Below are 21,998 nucleotides of genomic sequence, written 5' to 3' on the forward strand. Positions count from 1 at the left end.
TGCGTGGAAGTATGAGGACGGTGACGTCCAACAACGTTTGAGACAATGTTGTTCAAGATGCGATACTGAACTTTGGCAGTTTCTGGCAGTTCAGTATCACATCTTGAACAACATGAAATGATTAATAAAAAGTCCGTGTTGCGTATGCGCAACGCCATGAAGGTGATGGAAGAGACGCTGAAAAAGATACTTTACAGTGGTCGTCAACCTGCAGGATGCGGTACGATCCAGTAGGGCTCCGTTTGCAAGTCCCAGTTATGAAAACCCTCCTTGGAAAAGTAGAAGGATGGCAGCAGCAGGTGGATGTCATCCTCCCAACAATAGAAAGATTGTTTCAGCCACAAAAACAAAGTCCACCAGCTCGAGTTTGGCAACCTGGTTCAGTTGTTTCAATTTGATCAAACTAGCAGTAAAACTAAATGGGAAACTTTTTTTTAAATGATCCAAATAACTAATTTCTTTGACTTTGGATGTAAGGAGGATGGCAGCTTTCTGAGTTCCTTATCAGTGTGCAGGACGGAGAATTGTTCCTCATTTAGATCAGTCTAAAGTCTAATCTGGTCCTTAATAAAACGCAAACATGCGGATGTGGCAGAACCTTTACCTGTCAGCAGCATCTGAAAGACAAGGTCTTTTCTCTTTGCTTTTGTCAGACATCACTTCATGTTTTTATCAGAAGCTGAGTCAGAAAATGTCGCTTTCATTCCTTCTGCCTCACATCAGCATTTTGCGGCCAACCCAGAGTCAGAGAAAGGTCATCCCAGCTCAGAGGGAGATGAAATGGTTTGTTCCCTTTTCTGGAGGAAAAAACCATTACATCGGTGAAATGGTCGGGGTGTACACGTATATTTAGATTTCTATTGAAGATAAATTAAATCCACCATCAGCCCCTTTCACCGTCTGCTTTGAGACACTAATTCAGACTCCATTTTGTGAAAAAAAAAAAAGGACACTAGTCATGTTTTGTGATCAGTTGCTTAGCAACACAGTTGTGTTAAAGTACTTGAATACTGAGCATATTGTATAATCAACTTTATTCATGAGGAACCTCTGCTCTGTGTGAAGTTTGCTGCCTCTGGGTCGACTGCTCTCAGCTCTGATGCTGCGTTCTGTTTTAGTCTCGCTTTGGGATTTGGAGTTGGGAATGACCTCATGCCCAAGCTGACCCTGTTCCAGATGGAAGATGGGAAAACCAGTTAAACCTGTTATTAGAACAAACAGTAGTGGTCTTACATTTGGGAACACATTCCTATTGGATTTCATTGGAAAGTTTTTCTAAACTTATGACCAGAAGTGCATATTTATTTAAACACGCCATGTTTATCAGTGCCGTTATTAGCCCGGCAGCCATGTTGGATTTTCCGCTCTTTAAAACTTAAAACAATCTTTCTGGGCCAATTTGGGGGGTCAGTCTAGCTGAAACTCCAAAATCCTGACCATGGAGTTGAAATAAAAAGCACCATCAGAGCCGACGCTGTTCATCTGTTCGCTGTGGATTGTTTGGAGAGTCTTGTTCCAAAATGACATTTTCAAAGCGTCTGATTGGTGCGGTTAAAGCAAATCAGTAGCAGTTGTTTGGAAGTTGAGGTGAGATCATCGAGAACCGAGCCAGGATATTTTGGTCTGGATTGTAATACCACCATTCTGACCAGACTTTGACCACCACATCAACGACATCAGGTTAAATCTACGCTGTGATATGTTTACATTCTTGTTTTGCACTTTAGAACAAAACTCTTCTCCAGCTTAAGCTGTCATGACACTAATCAACCCAAAGAACAACTCATTGATCATTTTTATTGATTTGTCATCAATGCTGCCAGTCTTTGATCATCATGGTATGTAAAGAGGTAAAATTGACAATGTTTTATGTTGGGAAATGGACCAATATCTTCCCTTTAATCAGCTCAAAACTGAATTAAACTCCTTCTGCACATTTAACTCTTTTTCCTCTTTACTTACCAGATAATGAATGGAAGTTTATGCAAGTTGTAGTTTGATGCTAAGAAGTAAATAACATTTGTTTATTTCAGCGCAGACTACTTTAAAGTGTGCACATCTCAGACAGATGCTAACCTCTGCTACAGCTAGCTACTGAGTTTAAGCCAACACCAGTGTAAAAAAACTAGACTCTAAAATAGATTACATAAAAAAAAACACTGAAAAATGTCCTCACAAGACATCTTGACACGTCTGTTTATCCGAAACCAGAAAACTGTTGCATTCACAACCATCATGTCCAAACGGATAGTTCTGGACCTTCATAGCCCTGTTCCGTTCATGGAGTGATACCTCACTGAAAGAAACAGAGAAAATATCATAACCAGATTCAAATATTTCCTTGGATTGGTAACCAGTGGTGGGAAGATCAATTCAAACACAAAAATATCAATACCAATGTGGCACATTGGTAACATTGACATTTTAATGCAGTGGTTATTAGATAATTACAGGGCTTCACCAGATAATTACAGACAGACATGTAGCCTATGCTTAGAGTAAATTTTGGATTTTCACTTTGGCTGTCAACATCAAACCAAAAATGCAAAGATACACTGTGAAATTACCTCCTGAGTTTGTAAACACACCATATAGTATTTGACATTATCTACACAAGAGAACGGATTTTAGGCATATGTCTGTAGGCCTTGTTACAGTGGTGAACCCAGTCCACCAAAAACCACTTTATCCTTCTTATTTATGAAGATTCTGCAGAAGATTCTGCACAATGAAACAAATGATATATCACATCATTAATCCCTCAAGAGTCTTAAACAGCAGCGTATGTTATCTTGTGGTCATAGCTCAAGACGTTTAAGAACAACTACTCTAATTTTAGGCCTTAAAACTGACAGAATCTTAATGAATAAGGAGAAAATGTGGTTTTGGTAGATTTGGATTAACAAGTCACTTTCATTCCATATTCATCTTCTCTCACTAAGATCATTTTTTAAATGGCACCAGCAATAACTTCATTTCTGGACACCAAATTGTAAATAATCTAAAGGCTTGAACACTATTAGAGTCTTCATGAAAAAGGTGGACATGGTTTTTGGTGGATTTGGTTCATCTTGGTGACAAAACACCTTCATGACCAAAAACAAGATTATGCCAAACTCAACTTCCATGCTATAAGCAATAATCTTTGTAGTTTTTGCTTTTAAAACAAAGCAGTAATTCCACAAAAAACTGTCTTTTCATGAATCTGTAATTCTAACCGCCATTAAAAAGGTTTCATATCAGTATTGGTATCGGCGATACTAGACCTTTATTTACCAGCTATCGTATCAATACCAAATCTTGCAGAATTGCACAACTCTAGTTGGTGATGTGAATGCAACCAAAGAAGAAAGGTATGTTTTAATTTGGGGAGATCCTAGAACTGGTATAAAGCATCTAAAACTGGCTGGTTACATGGCTAGGAAAACAATCACCATTGGCTTCTCTTAGAAAGACCAAGGATCTTCATATGTTACTCCTGGCTCCTCCACATTGTTTTCTTTGCTACTCGGTACCACATTCTGCTTCTGCTTGCCTTTAAATGAGCAGAAGTTGTAAACAGTGTTGCATAATGGCACAAATAAGGCTAAAGCTCACTGATAGAAGCAACCTGACTGTGATGTGCAGAACTATAAATGTTAAAGTCTGGGCTGAAGAGCAGTGAAACTGTCCTATTATGCACTTTTCATTTCATGGTTACACCTAAAATATCATTCTTGTCATTGATGAACATGTTATGATGAAGCTATCTTCACTGTGGCAGTTCTTTATTAACACTTAGTTCCCTTTTTATCCCCTATTGTTACTATCATCCCCGTAGAAACCCTGTTAACTTGGCAGTGTTAAAACTGAACGAGCAGGGCCTGTTGGACAAATTGAAAAACAGATGGTGGTATGACAAGGGAGAATGCGGCATCGGGGGAGGGGACTCCAAGGTCAGATCACCGTAACCCCGACGGGTAACGACAGGCAATGGCACACCAGGGTAACCGGCAACAACCAAAAGCTTCAGTATCAAGCATGAAACACTTCCCAAGACCTGACTGGAAGAAACCAAAACTCCTCAATACTCCCTGTCTGATCCATGGAGCTTAGACCTGAATAAAAGTCAGTCTATTATCACCTTAGGAATATATGAAGTTTAAAGGATATAATGTCCGAGCAGGACCTGGAAAACCAGTCCAGGCTTTTATCTTTAGTCAGCTACATTACTGTAACAGGGTCTTTACAAGTCTACAGAAAGAATCAGATACCTGCACCTCATTCAGAACTCTACTGCTCAAATACTCGTGCAAACCACAGTGGACCACATCAGTCCACTTCTGAGATCTTTACACTAGATGTCTGACTTTAAAGTTCTGATGCTGGTCTATAAAGCTCTGAATGGTTATGGTCCAAAATACATCAGAAATCTCTTGACCCACTATGAACCTACAAGACCCCTTAGTTCCTGGTTCTGAAGAAGACATGGAGAAGCTGCATTCAGCTTCTGTGCTCCACATGTCTGGAAGAAACTCCCAGAAAGCCTCGGATCAGCTGGAACACTGTTAATTAAATGATGCTTCTTTTTTTCATTTTGCATCATCCTGGTATTGAATTGTGCTTTACAGAAGAAACTTGCTTTGTCTTAATTCTTGTCACCCAGGAATCGTCAAACGCAACAAAAATTCCAAAGCCAGCTAAATACCATTCAAGATTTGCAAATCTGCAGCTGCACACAGTTCCAGTGAGTCACAGTGAACGAGATAAGGATCACTCCTGAATGTGTGTTTGTGTTGTTTTCCCAGAACAACCTATTTAGACTCTTAATCTTTAAGTTTCAGCCTGTTGTTTTAAAAATTAACTTTTGGAATCAGCTATTTTAAGGAATCACTAATCACAGAACTACATGACCCTTTTAATCTGCTTTTTGATGCAGAAACCTTGCAGGTTGTACAAGCTTTTTGGGGTTTGTTTCTCAGCCACTCCAGGAACAAAGGACCTTCTTTCAGTCACTTTCTACACGGCTTAGTCCAGTTCAGGGTTGATGGAAGCTGGAGTCCATACCAGCACTTAGCAAGTGAGAGGCAGGTACACCTGTACAGGTCACTATGGACCTTTCTTTGATGACTTGTGTGTGTCTTTGTAGGGAAGTAGTACCTGTAAGCTTTGGGATGGGACTCACACCACTGGCCATTCCTGATAGGTTAATCCCATCATGTTTCCAACTTTGTGGCCAAAATGTTTAATTTTGTATGTTTTTTCGTTGGATTCACAATGAAGTTCTTTCTCACCCCGGGGATCCACTAAACGCGGAAGCACCGTGGTGCGGCTGCCCCGTGCCTTTGCATCTGATTGCCAAAACACCAGTAAAAAGGACTTGTTTTATTCTATTCTACAGTCATTTGGCAGATGCTTTTATCCAAAGCGACTTCCAAACACACTCATATCTCTATAGGCACATTGGTGGGCAACTGTGGTGGGGGGGGTTCATCAATCTATAGCAAAGCAGATCGCTTAGGCAGAAAATCAGCTGATGAAAACCATGTGGATCTGGTGGATTTTGCTAGTAGAAGACAACATGTCCACTTTGATGCATTTTACTCTGAAACATCAACATTTCTTCATCACGGTGGCACCAGCAACAAGCTGTAAGGTGTAAGGCGGTTTCACTTAATAAGTGATGGCTTGGAAAATGTCCATTTATCTTGGACGAGGAAAGTTTTGCCGTTTTCTAATCTTTTGTTTTGATACCACACATCGCTGCTGTAAAGAAATAAAGAGCAGCATGTGGCACGTGGTCGAACTGTTCCTGCTTTTTTATCTGCTGGTTTATTATTGATTGTGTTGGGTGGAAAACTTAGTGCAGCCGCTCCGCAGCACTTCCAAAATGCTTCTGCATTCAGTGGATCTCCAGGGTAAAGCATATCTTTAAACTTCACACCAAAGGTCCATCCACATGGCGAATGACACAGACCTGGTAAACAAGTGCAAGGCAGTTTGATTTAAACAGCACTTTTCATGCACAAGATGACTCAAAGTACTTTCCATAAAGCACTAAAAATATCACAAGGTGCAAAAGGAGGAAATGTGAGAATTAAGAAAAGCTTGAAAGAATAAAAGAAACCAAATAGAAACAGAAAACTGCTTTGATTCTACAGTTTTCTTCGCTTAATACTGTAAATAACCTCTTTTGTACTAGAGGTATGTTCCCCAGCAGAGTCATTGATGCTGCTTCCTAGCTGGCATTTGGACACAGTCTCCATGGTGAGCTCAAATCCATCTCTTTTGTTTACACTTTCAAGACATGAGGGCACCAAGCCAGTCCTTTTTTCATCGCTCTATTGAATAAGAGCCCCTGCATCTTGGTGAAACTCTCTTAAGGTTCCATTAAAAACATGGTGGGACTTTAAAATTGTGATTTGTTTAGCTTATAAAGCAACTTTTAGTGTCTTGGGAAATTCATGAACCTAACAAAAACCTGATTTTGTAAAATACCCCTTTCATCAGTTTCTCATTGATTGACAGGTTCAACCCAAAATTCCTGAAGAATTGTAGAGTTTAGGATTCCCTGTAGCATCCTCCCCCACCATGTATGGTCTCCAGATCTGGAAGATCGATTCTGCTCAGTCATCCAGAGGTCTCGGAGTGTTTCTAGCTCTTGCCGGTTACCCAAAGTGATATAGTAATACACATCTCGCACCTAGGGAGTCAGGTTAAACCAAGCTAGATGGAGTATTAACGCATATCACTTTGACGCTGACATTTTTCAAGATTTTTCTGTGTGATTCTACCTGTTTTCTGTTTGTTTTTGTTTTTCTTCCTGCTGTTGTCGAGATGTTCTCTGTAGTTCACCGTAGCATCTGTACTGCTAACGCCACGTTTTTACTAAATTTGCTGCTGCCACCGCTGCTGCTGCAGTCGCAGCTATCGCAGCTGAACAATAACATAAGATAACATGGAAGTGCATAATGTTATTTATGTTATTCTCAACCCCCCCTTCCCCCTCCCTTGGTTCTTTGAAGAATCCCAGTAAACCTAGCAGTACTGAAGCTCAATGAACAAGCCGTCTTAGACAAGTTGAAAAACAAGTGGTGGTATGGCAAAGGGGAGTGTGGACACAAGGACTCCGGCAGAAAGGTCAGTTCTTGAGGTGACTCGGCCTGGTTCCAGTCACGTGTTGGTTTACCTCTCACACCACCCCCCACCCCATCCCCTATCCTCTTCCTAAAGACCCCACATCGCAGCTGGTGCACTCTGAAAACAAAAAGTTTTGTATATTTTTCTTTCATAATGGTCTTTGTAGTGACTCCTCTAGCCTTTAAGATAATCATGATTAGCAGTAGCATAATTATGCTAGCTTGTCGTTCTGTGAGCTTGCAGAGCAGTCTGCTTTAAGAGATAGTGTAACATATTAAGCTAGCAGCTGGCTAACTTAGCTTAATACAACTTCTGGACCATAATATTTGGCCATGGTTCTTGTTCTTGTATAATTAGTGGAGTTAATGAAGGTTTTCTGCAGCTTATATTAAACCTTTTGTCAGAGAAGGGGACATTTTGTGTTTTATGATCCTGCTAATAACCTAGCATTATTAAGTCATGTAGCCTTAATTAAAATGCAAAAAACTGCTGTTTGAAGTTGAGTGTTAAGCAGAAACAACTGAAGATGAAAAGTTTTCGTTGATTTTAGATGAAAAATTTTGAAGTTTGACATGAAAATGACTGTTGTATTAAAGTCAAACAATGACTGTGCTGATTAAAAGCACTGGCATCAAATCTGTTGTTTTTCACAAGCTAGCAAAGTTTTAGATCACTGTTGCACAGAGGTGATGATATGTTTTTCGTCTGACAGACTCTAGAAGAGAAGCTGTGACAAACTAAGTGAGATCTGAGTTTTTGTACTTAAGCCAAAATTGATAACTTCTTTACGTTTGTTTGTGGAAATCCTCCCATACAGGGAATGAAGACCAAAACTCATCAAAGTGGAACTGGTTCTGGTCTTGGAAAAGAACCAGAAAGTCTGTTTACAAAAGCAACAGATTCATAAAGATTAAAGATGTTCATTAAGATGTACCAGGTCAGGTTCAGGACATTTGTGGAGGAACGTTTTGTTTATGAAGATAAATTTTCTTTGTGGGGAAATGTTTGTTTGTGAAGGAATGTTTGTTTGTGAAGGAATGTTTGTTTGTGAAGGAACATTTTGTCTGTGGAGGAATGTTTGTTTGTGAAGGAACATTTTCTTTGTGAAGGAACATTTTGTTTGTGAAGGAATGTTTGTTTGTGAAGGAACATTTTCTTTGTGAAGGAACATTTTGTCTGTGGAGGAATGTTTGTTTGTGAAGGAACATTTTCTTTGTGAAGGAACATTTTGTTTGTGGAGGAATGTTTGTTTGTGGTGGAACGTTTTGTTTTATTGGAGGAACGTTTTGTTTGTGGAGAAATGTTTAGTTTGTGAAGGAATGTTTGTGGAAGAATGTTTGTGAAGGAACATTTTCTTTGTGAAGGAACGTATTCTTTGTGGAAGAATCTTTGTTTGTGGAGGAACGCTTTCTCTGTGAAGGAATGTTTTTTTTGTGGAGGAACATTTTGTGTGTGGAGGAACATTTTGTTTGTGGAGGAACGTTTTGTTTGTGGAGGAATGTTTGTGGAGGAATATTTGTGGAGGAATGTTTGTGAAGGTACATTTTCTTTGTGAAGGAATATTTGGTTTGTGGAGTAACGTTTTGTTTGTAGAGGAATGTTTGTTTGTGGAGGAACGTTTTGTTTGTGGGGGAATGTTTTCTTGGTGGAGGAATGTTTTCGTTGTGGAGGAATCTTTTATTTGTGAAGAAATGTTTTGTTTGCGTAGGAATGTTTTCTTTGTGGAGGAATGTTTTCGTTGTGGAGGAATGTTTTGTTTGTGGGGGAATGTTTTCTTTGTGGAGGAATATTTTCTTTGTGAAGGAATATTTTGTTTGTGGAGTAACGTTTTGTTTCTAGATGAATGTTTGTTTGTGAAGTAACATTTTCTTTGTGGAGGAATGTTTTGTTTGTGGAGGGATATTTGTTTGTGAGAGAACATTTTGTTTGTGGAGAAACATTTTGTTTGTGGAGTGTATCGCTGTTTCTGAGACAAACATGACAAATAGCAAGAGGAAAAACTGATGACGTGAAATACTTGCTGCTCCTGTTTGCAATCAATGTTCTTGATGTTTCTGACGACAGTTTTCTGCACAACATTCTGACAAAGTAGATTTATTAGCAGATAAGAAGTTGTTCACGTCCGCAGATTTTCTTCTTCAGAGGTTTTTCTCTCCTGTTCTCCAGAATGTTCCGTGGTCAGTGCAGGAAGCAGCCGCAGACAGATGGACGGACGGACAGTTATGCTGAAAAATCTGACTTTTTACTTTACTTCTGAACACAAATCTTTCCTGCCTGCAGGAAACATTTACATGGATATTTTAAGCTTCTCCTGGTGGGAGAAAACTGATTTTATATGTATATAAATATATACTTTGTCCTTTAAGCTTGAAACAAATTAAATCTGTGCTGGAAGAGAAGCTCCAGATCAAAGCCAGATTTCTTCTTTTCTCCAACATGTCAGATGTAAACGGTCAGATTTTCAGCAGTGCAGATTTTCTTCTGATCATCTGCTAGTGTCTCTCTTCCTCCGCCTGGTTCTGTTTATGGCTGCTGACCAGTATTGATGAAGTTAAACTGACCACAGCTTTACCACCCTCCCGCCCCCCCCCCCACCCCCCACCCCCCCCACCCTCCCCCGCACACACACACACACACACACACATTAACACACAAACACACTCTGATGTTTTAGCCTCCAATCTGTCCTGTTCCCTCTGAAGTCCCCTGAGTAACCGAGCGTGACTGAAAAGAAAATGTTCATCAGTCTGTCAGGAAGACGTCAACGTCAGGCTGAAGCTGCAGTAAGCAGATGCTCGCAGGGACTTTTCTTCTTCCTCTTCTTGGTTCTTTATCTTCGTTTAGTTCTTCATCTTTTCTTATTAAGTGTGTTTCCATTACACCTCAAATTGCGAAAAAACTAAATATCGCAACAAAAACTGCTAATGGAAACACCTTCAGTGTCAAATATTGCCAAAAAGTTCTTAAGCTCTCATGAGGTGGTTTTTCAGATGTTTCAATAAAGAAATAAATCACAAAAGTGTGATGGAAACACTTTTTTTGCATTTGCGTGTCCCCAGACAAGACTTGGGATGGTCATGTGACCAGTTCATTTCTGGTAAAGATGGCGCGGTGCAGAAAAAACAGCAAATTTCAGAGTTTTAGAATAAAAAAGAGAGAAAAGCTTTGAAAAGCCGTAGTAAATTCTCCGCAGCAAGTAGAAAACCCCGAAATAACGTTATGTGGCTACTCTGCAACAACCACAATTTTCGTAAAATCTCACAAAAATAATGAGATTTTATGAGACTTGAGGCTAACGCGCTAAACACTCTTTAGTGGAAACAACCGCAAATCACAATTCTTGTTTGTCAAATTTTTATTTTTGCTAAAAAAAATGTAATGAAAACGTAGCTTCTGTTGTCTTTTTCTTCCTCCTCTTCTCATTACGTACGGTGAGCTGTAAATGTGAAGTGTTTCTGTGACACTTTTGCGATGTTTCTACATCTATATGTCTGAAAAACCACGTTGTGAAAGAGTAAAAACTTTTTAGTCATAATGTAGGTGTTTCTGTTGCCAGCTTTTATTACCATATTTAAGTTTTGCATAGTTGTAGGGAGATGGAAACGCTGCTAGTGAGAAAGATGAGGTTAAAAAAGTCCACCTGGATTGTTTCTTTTGCTTTAAAATAATCCCAGACCATCTTTTACCCAGTAAAGAAAATAGTCTGGAAGAAACTTCCTCTTGACAGAGATGATTTAGAGGAAATAATGATCAGATAAGACCTGATTTATACCGATATGCTCTTTGACTCTTTCCTAAAATCATAATTAGATGTTATGGAATAGAAATGTGCAGTTAGCAGTGGAAAACGTCATTCTGGATGTGGTGAAGGTCACTTTGACGAGCATTTCAAATGATCCGCTGACCTTCTGCTCTATAAATTTAATTATCCACCAAACCCAGAACCGACCCACACTTGGCCCACAGTGGGTTTTAATCACAGACGCCGCTTGAAGCTGATTGGTTCAGAATTAGGAACCTGTGTTCTGCTTCCTGCTGTAAAATTATGATGCATGACATTTTCGTCTGCCGATGATCCTTTGGGTCACACTGGAGTTGCTGCTCTTCAACGGAGACGAGAAACAGACGTTGCTCTCAGTTTCAGATTAAATCATAAAGAAGCAGTTTTACAGGATTTGGACATTTTTCACATTTTCCAGGGAAAATTTAAAAAGTGCATGTCCATACAAGAAAAACAGAGTTTTTCACATTAGCAGGACTGTAATATAAAAAATGAGACATTTATTCAGCAGAAGCATCTTCATGTGTTTCAGTCTGACGTTAAGCCGTCTTTAAATTCGATTTCTCAGACTTTGATTGGCTGAGGGGAACATGACAGTTTGGAGAGGAAAGCCTGAAATCGGCTCACAACGCTTGCTAAGAGGCCTCGGGCAACGCAAGTGATGTCGCCTCCTGATGTTTCCTTTACCAGGCTGCATGTGATTGGATGACAGACACATCGTCACCTGCATGTGACAGGAACGCACCTCTGATGTCATAAAAACAAGAACTCAACAACCAGTTAAATGTCCCTAACCAAACAGGAAAGCAGTTTTTTGGTGTAGAGAACCCGAGAAGCAGCAGAACAGAAATGTGAATTAAGTGGATAAATAATGTTTCAGAAAGGAGGGTTTTTTTTCTTCATATTTTGTTTTATTTCTTTTGCATTTTTTTCTGCATTGTTTTGCACATGACGGAAACTAAATATAGATGTTCAGAGGCTGTGATGAAGCTATGAAAAGGTCATCTTACCCTCGACATGATGAAAAGATTAAATCTGTGCATGAACATCTGCTGAAACTTAATGGCATTTTCCATGAACAGGTGCAACATAAAGTGCTTAATGTGACTTTAAGTATGAAGATGCAACACAGAAATATGATTTAAAAAATGTAGAACATAAAAACAGCTGATGCCAGGTAGCAATAAAGCAACAAGTTGTATGCAGACTGGGAACCAGTTCCAGAGCAACAAATCTCCATCACAGTGGTTTAGCTCAGTTAAGATTGATGCTTTTACGACTTTTTCAGAATCACTTCAACATCACCAGTTTTATTAAACTAAATGACATGAAAAAATACTTTATTTATCCCAGAGGGAAATGAGGAATTTCCTATTCTGAAATTAAATTTAATTGTAACAAAATTATAAAACAATCCAATAATAGAATAATTTAATTGTTTTAATAATATAATTTGAAAATTAAATCAATATTCCTTGATATGTACATAAATACCAAATTTAATTTAATTTGTGGTCAAATGATGGGAAGTCCTTCATTTTGAGCCATTCAGAGTTGTCAGAACCCAACTTAACTAATTATCATTTATTTATTTAATACTTAATACAAATATTTTAGTCCCATTTAATGCATACGGAATCATGTGTTTTCATATTTTAACATTCATTCATTCATTTTCTAATCCACTCAATCCAATTCAGGGTCGCGGGGAAGCTGGAGCCTATCCCAGCTGGCTTTGGGCGAAAGGCAGGGTACACCCTGGACAGCTCACCAGTCCATTGCAGATATTTTAACATGTTTTTTCTTATTTGTTCTAGAAACTGTGGGGTGTAAATTACCAGTTTAATATTGAATTCAAACGTAAAAAATATTGAGAAGTCATCCAGGCGTTTATATCTTTAAGATAAAACGATAACTGACTAGTTTTCTGAAGGTTTTTTTTTTTTTTTTTTTTTAAGAGAAATAAAGCTGGGTGTCATCAGCATATTAAGAGATCTTTATTTAAAGTTGCCCAGTTATATTTTAGATGGATGGATGGATCGAGAAATCCAGGATTTAGAGATGTTCTGAATGAAGGAGAAGAGGTTAATCGAACAGGATCTTTAAAACTGGGGTAAATGTTGAGGAGCTGGCAAGATTTGAAAGTTGCACCCTGTATTGGCTCCTCCCCCTGCATTGGCTCCTCCCCCTTTGGTTTTGCTTCTTGCATGATCCAAGGCTTTTTTTTATAAGAAATGGAAAAACTCCATTTAGGTCCGAACATTTGGATTAGTCCAAGTTTTAACATATTTCCAGTGACTTAGGGGTCTAACTATATTTCATATTGCTCTTGAGTACAAAATGTACAGACTACTATCAGGACAAGGAGCAAAAAACATGTCTCTGAGCAACATTACCTACTAGAGCTTTTAGTTGTCATCCAAATATAACCAAGACTTCTTTCAACAAATTTGTTAATTTAATCCATGATATATTTGTATGTATATATATATGTATATATATATATATATATATATATATATATATATATATATATATATATATGTATATGTTTACCAATAATAGTTACATTGATGCTGATCAATGTTGCTTCTGAATCACAGCCTTTGAAACTTCAACCATCTGCTTAGTTAGTTAGCTCAACATTGTGATGTCATGACTATCAGCACTGTTATTGGTTGTCTCTGACTCCGCCTTTATGTGATGACAGGACAAGACGAGCGCGCTCAGTCTGAGCAATGTGGCGGGAGTCTTTTACATTCTGATTGGTGGGCTGGGCTTGGCCATGCTGGTGGCGCTGGTCGAGTTCTGCTACAAGTCTCGGATCGAGTCGAGAAGGATGAAGGTGGGCCAGTAATAAATATTGTACATGATCAGTAAGTTTGTCTGTGGCTTTAATCATTTTTTGTGTGTAAATGTAAATCTAACCTTTAGAGATGTGTTTTCTGTCTAAATAGGTCCAAACTTCTCATTTCCAACCGATACCTTACAAATACTACTGGCTCAAAATCGCACCAAGAGGGTATCAACCAATAAATCAGTCTTTCTGATGCAGGACTACCACTTCCCCTGCAAGTTTTAGATGTTATCCTGCACATGATTCAGAGTAATGGGCCTCATCATTCAGTTCTTTGAAAGCCTTTCATTGCAGCGAGGTGTGTTCAGGCGTCTTTCTGTTCCCTTATGTAAGTGGAAAAGTTCCTTTTAAACATTGCCAAGTGTCTTTCATATTGCCAGTTCATCCTCTAGTGTAAAGCGCTGAGTTTACTGTTCACTTTTTTGTTTTGACACTGTTTGGTGGTGGTAATGTACGGCTATAAAGTTGTATACAACCATCCAAAAATACCAAAGAAAAAAACACCAGAAGAAGAAGAGCACCACAAGTTTCTCTTTCACTGTTCTGAACTTCTGTTTTCTTCAGGCTTTTTATTTCTGTGTCGTCTTCTTCCTGTTCCTCTTCCTCCCTGGTTTGCTCCTTTGTTCCTCTACTTCCCCCCCACATACTCCAGTGGTAATGCTTTATCAGTCGAGACAGATAACAAAGCTCCTTGAAAACAGACCAAATTCCACTAATAAGCAACGCAGGATGCAAACAAAACTGCCAGCATGCATTCACACCAGGATAGTCTGGGGGAGTCGGTTTGATTGGACGGTAATTCAGAAAACATTTGCACCTTTGCTTGGTTTGCTTTGTTTTCACGATGGATATGATTCAAGCAGATCAAACCTTCTGGACAATGTGAGTTACATCTACCTCCTAGGGGGCAATATATCCCCAAACTACCACTGACCAACAAGAAAGAAGAAGGCCGGGTTTATTGATTGGTTAGGCACTAGAATGGCTGGTAAACAATGGAGTTCATGGCAGTCTTGTGTTTTTACTTTAGAGTAAACCTGTCTTGGTTCTTGAAGACGTTTAAACTTTACATCCAAAAGTGGGAGTTTCAGGCTGATGTGCTCCTTTGAATCATCCTTAAGGACCTTAAAAAAAGAATTCCAGCTGCTTTCCATCCAAACACGAAGGTTTATGCTCCGTAAACGCTGATGTTCGCTCGCCACCACAGCCAGTCCAGCTGCCATGTCACGTGATGCGTAACATTTAATACACACGGTGGGGCCTTCGGACACTGCAGCTGGTTTTAATTAAAGGAAAGGAACTGACATGAAAATTAACCTTTTTATAATCCAGTAGAGCAAAAATCCCTAGCTCTGTACGAGAGGCTCTGGTATGTCAGGCATGAAGATGGGGAGGGCTATTTTAGGCATTTTTGGGGTCAAATTAAACAGAAAAACCAAGTTGTAAATATTCTGATTCACAAAAGGATGTTATGTTAAAACATTCATAGGTACATTTTATTTTCAGTGACATGCATCAGCTGCAGCTGCTTTGTGTTTGCAGCCACGGCGCGGCATCGCCAACAGGACTGCTGTTTCAAAGAGCATCAACTGAACTTTGCTCATCTGCCAGTCTGGTCTGCTGCTCCTCTTCATCGCCGCCGTCTGTGTGATGAAACCGCAGTCGGCTCATTACAGACTGTCGGTTTATACCCAGACTTTGATGGCGCTCAGAAGGAACAAACAAGTCATTAGAGCCCAGTGTGCGACTCTCCTCTCTGCTGGACTTTTGTTATTCCTTTCACATGCACATCTGAGCACAAAGAGAGGACTTGGAAGTGCTCTCTGAAGGCAGCGGTGACACAGCGCGGGCAGGATTTCATCAGATGAGGCAGCATGTGGAGCAGGTTGGCGCTACGGAGGTGTTCATGGAGGATCTCTGCAGCTGATCATCAGCACAGAAACACACTAACTTCTCATACAGCTCTGATGCTCCATCAGATCCTGAGCGGGGTTTGAACAGTGGCCTTTCTGTGTGGAGTTTGCTTGTTCCCCATATGTGCATGGGCTCTCTCTCTCTCTCTCTCTCTCTCTCTCTCTCTCTCTCTCTCTCCGGGAACTCCAGAAGTCCACTAATCAACCAAGGTTGGTGGTTAATTAGAGTAATTACAGGTTGATTGTCCCGAGGAGTGAATGGTTGGTTGTCTTTTTGTGTTGGTCCTGTGATGGACTGGTGACCTGTCCAGGTGTACCTGCGTCTCTCCCAGTGATTACTGGGATGGACTCCAGCTTCTCTGCGACCCTTAATTCTACAAAGCGGTTAAAATGGAGTTTGGAAATTTCTGCATAAGGTTAGCATGTCTCAGCATGGAGACGGAACATGGACACATGGAGGACAAATGAAAAAGAGTCGGGACTAAAAAACTATTTGCAGGATCTGAAATCCCGCAAAGATCTGAACCAGGACCAGGAGATGCATCTGGACCTTCAGCTGGTGCATCTACTGATGGCCGAAGCTTCATATGAAATGGTCTCCATGGAAACGTGGCTGTCAGGAAGCCTGAAATGGATGAGGTCACATGACACAAGAACTGGACTGAAGATCATTGGAAACAAGTCTGATGGTGTGTTGGATCCTCCCCACAACCTGGACCTCAGTGGGTCTAATGGAGGGACGGATCCTCCCCAGAACCTGGACCTCAGTGGGTCTAATGGAGGGACGGATCCTCCCCAGAACCTGGACCTCAGTGGGTCTAATGGAGGGACGGATCCTCCCCAGAACCTGGACCTCAGTGGGTCTAATGGAGGGACGGATCCTCCCCACAACCTGGACCTCAACAGGTCTAATGGAGGGACGGATCCTTCCCAGAACCTGGACCTCAGTGGGTCTAATGGAGGGACGGATCCTCCCCAGAACCTGGACCTCAGTGGGTCTAATGGAGGGACGGATCCTCCCCAGAACCTGGACCTCAGTGGGTCTAATGGAGGGACGGATCCTTCCCAGAACCTGGACCTCAGTGGGTCTAATGGAGGGACGGATCCTCCCCAGAACCTGGACCTCAGTGGGTCTAATGGAGGGACGGATCCTCCCCAGAACCTGGACCTCAGTGGGTCTAATGGAGGGACGGATCCTCCCCAGAACCTGGACCTCAGTGGGTCTAATGGAGGGACGGATCCTCCCCAGAACCTGGACCTCAGTGGGTCTAATGGAGGGACGGATCCTTCCCAGAACCTGGACCTCAGTGGGTCTAATGGAGGGACGGATCCTCCCCACAACCTGGACCTCAGTGGGTCTAATGGAGGGACGGATCCTCCCCACAACCTGGACCTCAACAGGTCTAATGGAGGGACGGATCCTTCCCAGAACCTGGACCTCAGTGGGTCTAATGGAGGGACGGATCCTCCCCAGAACCTGGACCTCAGTGGGTCTAATGGAGGGACGGATCCTTCCCAGAACCTGGACCTCAGTGGGTCTAATGGAGGGACGGATCCTCCCCACAACCTGGACCTCAGTGGGTCTAATGGAGGGACGGATCCTTCCCAGAACCTGGACCTCAGTGGGTCTAATGGAGGGACGGATCCTCCCCAGAACCTGGACCTCAGTGGGTCTAATGGAGGGACGGATCCTTCCCAGAACCTGGACCTCAGTGGGTCTAATGGAGGGACGGATCCTCCCCACAACCTGGACCTCAGTGGGTCTAATGGAGGGACGGATCCTCCCCAGAACCTGGACCTCAGTGGGTCTAATGGAGGGACGGATCCTCCCCACAACCTGGACCTCAGTGGGTCTAATGGAGGGACGGATCCTCCCCACAACCTGGACCTCAGTGGGTCTAATGGAGGGACGGATCCTCCCCAGAACCTGGACCTCAGTGGGTCTAATGGAGGGACGGATCCTCCCCACAACCTGGACCTCAGTGGGTCTAATGGAGGGACGGATCCTCCCCACAACCTGGACCTCAGTGGGTCTAATGGAGGGACGGATCCTTCCCAGAACCTGGACCTCAGTGGGTCTAATGGAGGGACGGATCCTCCCCAGAACCTGGACCTCAGTGGGTCTAATGGAGGGACGGATCCTTCCCAGAACCTGGACCTCAGTGGGTCTAATGGAGGGACGGATCCTCCCCAGAACCTGGACCTCAGTGGGTCTAATGGAGGGACGGATCCTTCCCAGAACCTGGACCTCAGTGGGTCTAATGGAGGGACGGATCCTTCCCAGAACCTGGACCTCAGTGGGTCTAATGGAGGGACGGATCCTCCCCAGAACCTGGACCTCAGTGGGTCTAATGGAGGGACGGATCCTCCCCAGAACCTGGACCTCAGTGGGTCTAATGGAGGGACGGATCCTCCCCAGAACCTGGACCTCAGTGGGTCTAATGGAGGGACGGATCCTCCCCAGAACCTGGACCTCAACATCACTAAATGTGGAAACATCTGGAACGCAAACAGAACAAAAGGAAGAAACATCTAAAGAAGATTTCTGAAAGTCTGACAGGGATCCTGAAGAAGTTTGAGGCTGAAGATCCTTCAGCTCCTCAGAACTGGCCGATCTGCTCATATGCACGCTGTATTTCTATTCAACATGTGTGTGTCATTAGAATCTGGTAAAAATACTTTTTATTTGAGGTCTGGGTGTATTTTTTCCAGCAGCAGGAGGGAAGAAGCCGTTAGGTTGTGTTTTTCCCTGCGTGATGGGAGCTGCTGGGACAATAAAACCATAATGAAAGTTGGGAATGAGAATGAAAACGGACACCAGGGCAAGATCCCGGACATTTGCTGTGTTTCCAAGTGGATTGTGGTTCTATTTAACATCCTGCTGTTGGGGAGAAAGGAGGAGGGACATGTGTTTGTTGTGTTCACATGTAAATGAATGATGTATTCAGCCTGATCTACATGATGACTGGCGGTTTGGAGGCAAACAGTGAGGCTGTGCGGCTGCCTCAAAGGCTGGATTCAGGTTATTAACTCAGGATCCACGTCATTAGTTCCACGACAAAGTGACACACAGAGACGCCCTGACCATTTTTACTCTTTTATAAACACAAAATAGACTTTTTCTTTTGCTTCTAACAGCTGTTTTTCTGAAGTTTTAACCAAACTTCTAAAATGAAAACAAGTCTGTTGGATTCTGTTTGGCAGCATGTTTCATCCTCTGCTGCATAAGCTGCAGAGGATGAAACATGCTGAAATATGTGTAATCTTTCATATTTATGGGAAATGTTGGGAAAGAATGTGGGAGGCCAGTTTGGCCAAGGGTGTGCGTTGATGTGCCTTTGGGGAGTGATCTTGGAGCACATTTACATGTCGGACACACGGGGGGGTCACCTTGGAGGCACGCCCAACCAAATTGGCTTTCATATAGTCTGCAACAGCAGCCTTTCATGGTCATATTGGATGGATTGGAACAAAGTCCAGCAGAGGACTGATTTCCTGAGGAGATTCCCGTCTTTCAGTGACAGCACACTCAGCGTTCTTAGTGCTGGGATATTCTTACACGTACGTGTAATGGCTTTCAGACGTTCTTCGCATTTGTTTGGCATTGATGCAAAATGTGTCGCATCAACAAGTTGCAATATTGGCTGGAACGCCAGAGTTGATCATATGAACAAGAGCATGAGATCGTAAGGAATAACAATGGTGGATAGTTTGGAAGAGCTCCTCTCAGCCATTCTTCACAGCTTCAACAATCTTTGTGATTATTTTCTTTATAGCATAACGACAAACAGTCCTGCCTTAACAGTAAGCAATAGATTGTTAAACTGTTGTTTGAGGAAATGCCCCGGAAATACAATGTGACCAGTAGATTGGCCTTTTCAGAGTGCTGTGTACTGCCCCCTAGTGGTGACCTGCAGTATCAAACATGTTGGCTAAATTGTTCCATTGTTTATACTTAGATGGACACACACTTCCATCCGTGTTCTGTGCGATTACAGATTGTAATTTGGTTCATTTTCAAGGAAATTGGCAATCCATTTCATCCAGAAAATGGAGCAATACCACTGGAAACTGTAGGGGGGGCAATGTTGAGTTGTGTAGCTGATATGCATCCAGCAAAATGGACAAACCAGAGAAGAAAAGAAATAACATGATGAAGATAAATAACAACTGAGATGGGAGGCACATTTCAAGAAAGGCTTTGCGAATGTCGGTCATGTTGAACTGACACTCACATAGCCTTAAGCTACTTGATAGCAGTGCATTACTGCTACCAACCAGTGTCAAGCACTGCCTACTGCCTACTAGTGGATGAAATTAAGCATGGCCATGTTAAAGATGCATAGAAGTATGGGGGCGAAAACATTATGACCTTATCTGAAGAAGGCGTCCACTTCGTCTTACGTAAAGGAGCAAGAATGGACTTTTAATGTGACCCAGTCTGGCTCTGTGGCTGTGGCCATGTGCATGTTTCAAACATCCTCATGCATCCTTTATGTTGGTATGGTTGGTATGGATACATCCACCAGAGAGCAGTGCAAAGTTCAAGAGTTCACCCCCCATTTTCATGGTCTTTTTCAGACAACATAAAACATGGGTTGTGTTCGAATGTCCACCCCATTCCCTATATAGTGCTCACACCATTTTCTAGGGATGTCTGAATGCCCTGAGAGAAAAAAATATTACTCTCAAAATTACCCACAATGCATCTTGAAAAGTAGTGAGCATCGATGGTCACTAGACGGGTCAATATAGGCCACAATACATTGCAGTAGCATTGACTCGAACATCAAAGTAAGTCTAGAAAAACTATAGATCATTTATTTTATATCTTTATTTGTTTAATTAATATGCAACAAAGAAACAATAAAATACAATGTAAGAAAATAAGTTTGGATTGGATTTGGTGACAGCCGGTAGTCACGTGATCTGCTACAAGGGGAAAAAAGCCAGCTTTGTGTCCACCAGAATGATTGCACTATGTGGTGTGCTATATAGTGTAGCCCTATGTAGTAAATGAGGAGTTAGGGAATAGGTTGGAGATACGGAGAGAGCCATGGTGATGATGGAGGAGATCAAGCTAATGTTCAGTCTCAGACAGAGACATACAAAGAGGCAATACATGAGTTGGCAGCGGTCTACACAGTTGTTTAATGCATCATAGCTTCTACTTTGTCCCTTTCGGGTGTCACACGTGAATTGTACTGTGCAATACTGCCCCCTGCAGTTTCTCGTGGTACTACACAGTTTGCAACGTCACAATCGTAGCAAAATAATCAGAAGGTTTCTGAAACAGAACATAGAAAACTCAGCTTTGGGTCATATCTGACCTGAAACGGCTCTCGTGCACAAACATTATTAAGCAAACACAAAAGCATAAAATTACAAAATGGTTTTATGTATTTTCGGTAACTTGGATCAATTTTTAAGAATTTTTTTGTAAACACACTGCTTCTCATCGCTGCATCCTGCAGGAGCTTATCGACGCCGCCATGATGAGCACCAGCCTTGGCGGGATGGCGGCTGGAGGAGGCGGAGTCGCGGCCGGCGGACTGAGTGGGGGACCATCCGGACTCGGTGGCGAAAATGGCCGTGTGGTGGCACACGATTTCCCCAAAGCAGGAGCTCAAGGTTTACCCTGTATGAGCAAGGCCGCTGGGCTGGGACTGTCCTCCACTGGCATGTGATATGAAACGAGAGTCCTGATTGGACAGGACACTTGTGTCTGCCGGTCTGTGGAGGAGGAAGGTAAGCAGAGTAAGGAAAGGAAAAATGGATATTTGTCAGGCCCACAGACGGAAGAGTGTTCATGTTCACCTCGAACAACCCAAATGCAGATGAACTCTAATGAACAGAGAGCACTTGAACATAACACCTGCTCCTATGAGACGAGCAGCTTGGCTCAACTGGGACTACTTTTTCTACAACTACCGTCTGAAACTGGCCTCCTCTTCTTCTAGAGTTACAACATTCGAGGTGGAAGGATTTTTTTAACAGCTTCTTATTAACTGAACAACACGCCATCTTCTCTTTCCCTTCACTCCTCCTCTTCCCCAAGTTCAGATCAAACATCAAGAGCGTCCTCATTTTCACAGTAAATGCCACTTGCATAGGAAGTGGTGGGGGCAGCAACCTTCAAGCATGGGAACATTTAAAACTTTTTTTTTTAACTTTAACACAGATAAACACTTATGTTGGTAATGAAAGCCTGGTTACCAAGCTGTCTCCACGACAACAATGATAATACAGTTCATGCATGGCGACAGATACGTTATATGCTTGCTTTGGTGCCATTTTGTGTGGTGTTTACACAGATGCAGGTAAGCCA

The 21,998-nt window shown here is 41.9% G+C and overlaps 1 protein-coding gene across 1 annotated transcript in view; it reads left to right on the plus strand.

The window, feature by feature from the left end:
* Positions 1-21,357, plus strand: part of LOC306761771 (glutamate receptor 1-like) — a gene marked incomplete at both ends in the record, with an annotated part of 117,777 nt that extends 96,420 nt beyond the window's left edge. Inside the window, 3 exons of the mRNA XM_079248052.1 lie at positions 7,005-7,119; positions 13,611-13,745; positions 21,145-21,357. Coding sequence (XP_079104178.1) covers positions 7,005-7,119; positions 13,611-13,745; positions 21,145-21,357 — 463 coding nt within the window. The remainder of the gene's footprint in view (positions 1-7,004; positions 7,120-13,610; positions 13,746-21,144) is intronic.
* Positions 21,358-21,998: the final 641 nt, after the last annotated feature.

This window comes from Telmatherina bonti (assembly GCF_933228915.1).
Source record: "Telmatherina bonti genome assembly, chromosome: 10".
In the NCBI taxonomy this organism is placed as follows: domain Eukaryota; kingdom Metazoa; phylum Chordata; class Actinopteri; order Atheriniformes; family Telmatherinidae; genus Telmatherina; species Telmatherina bonti.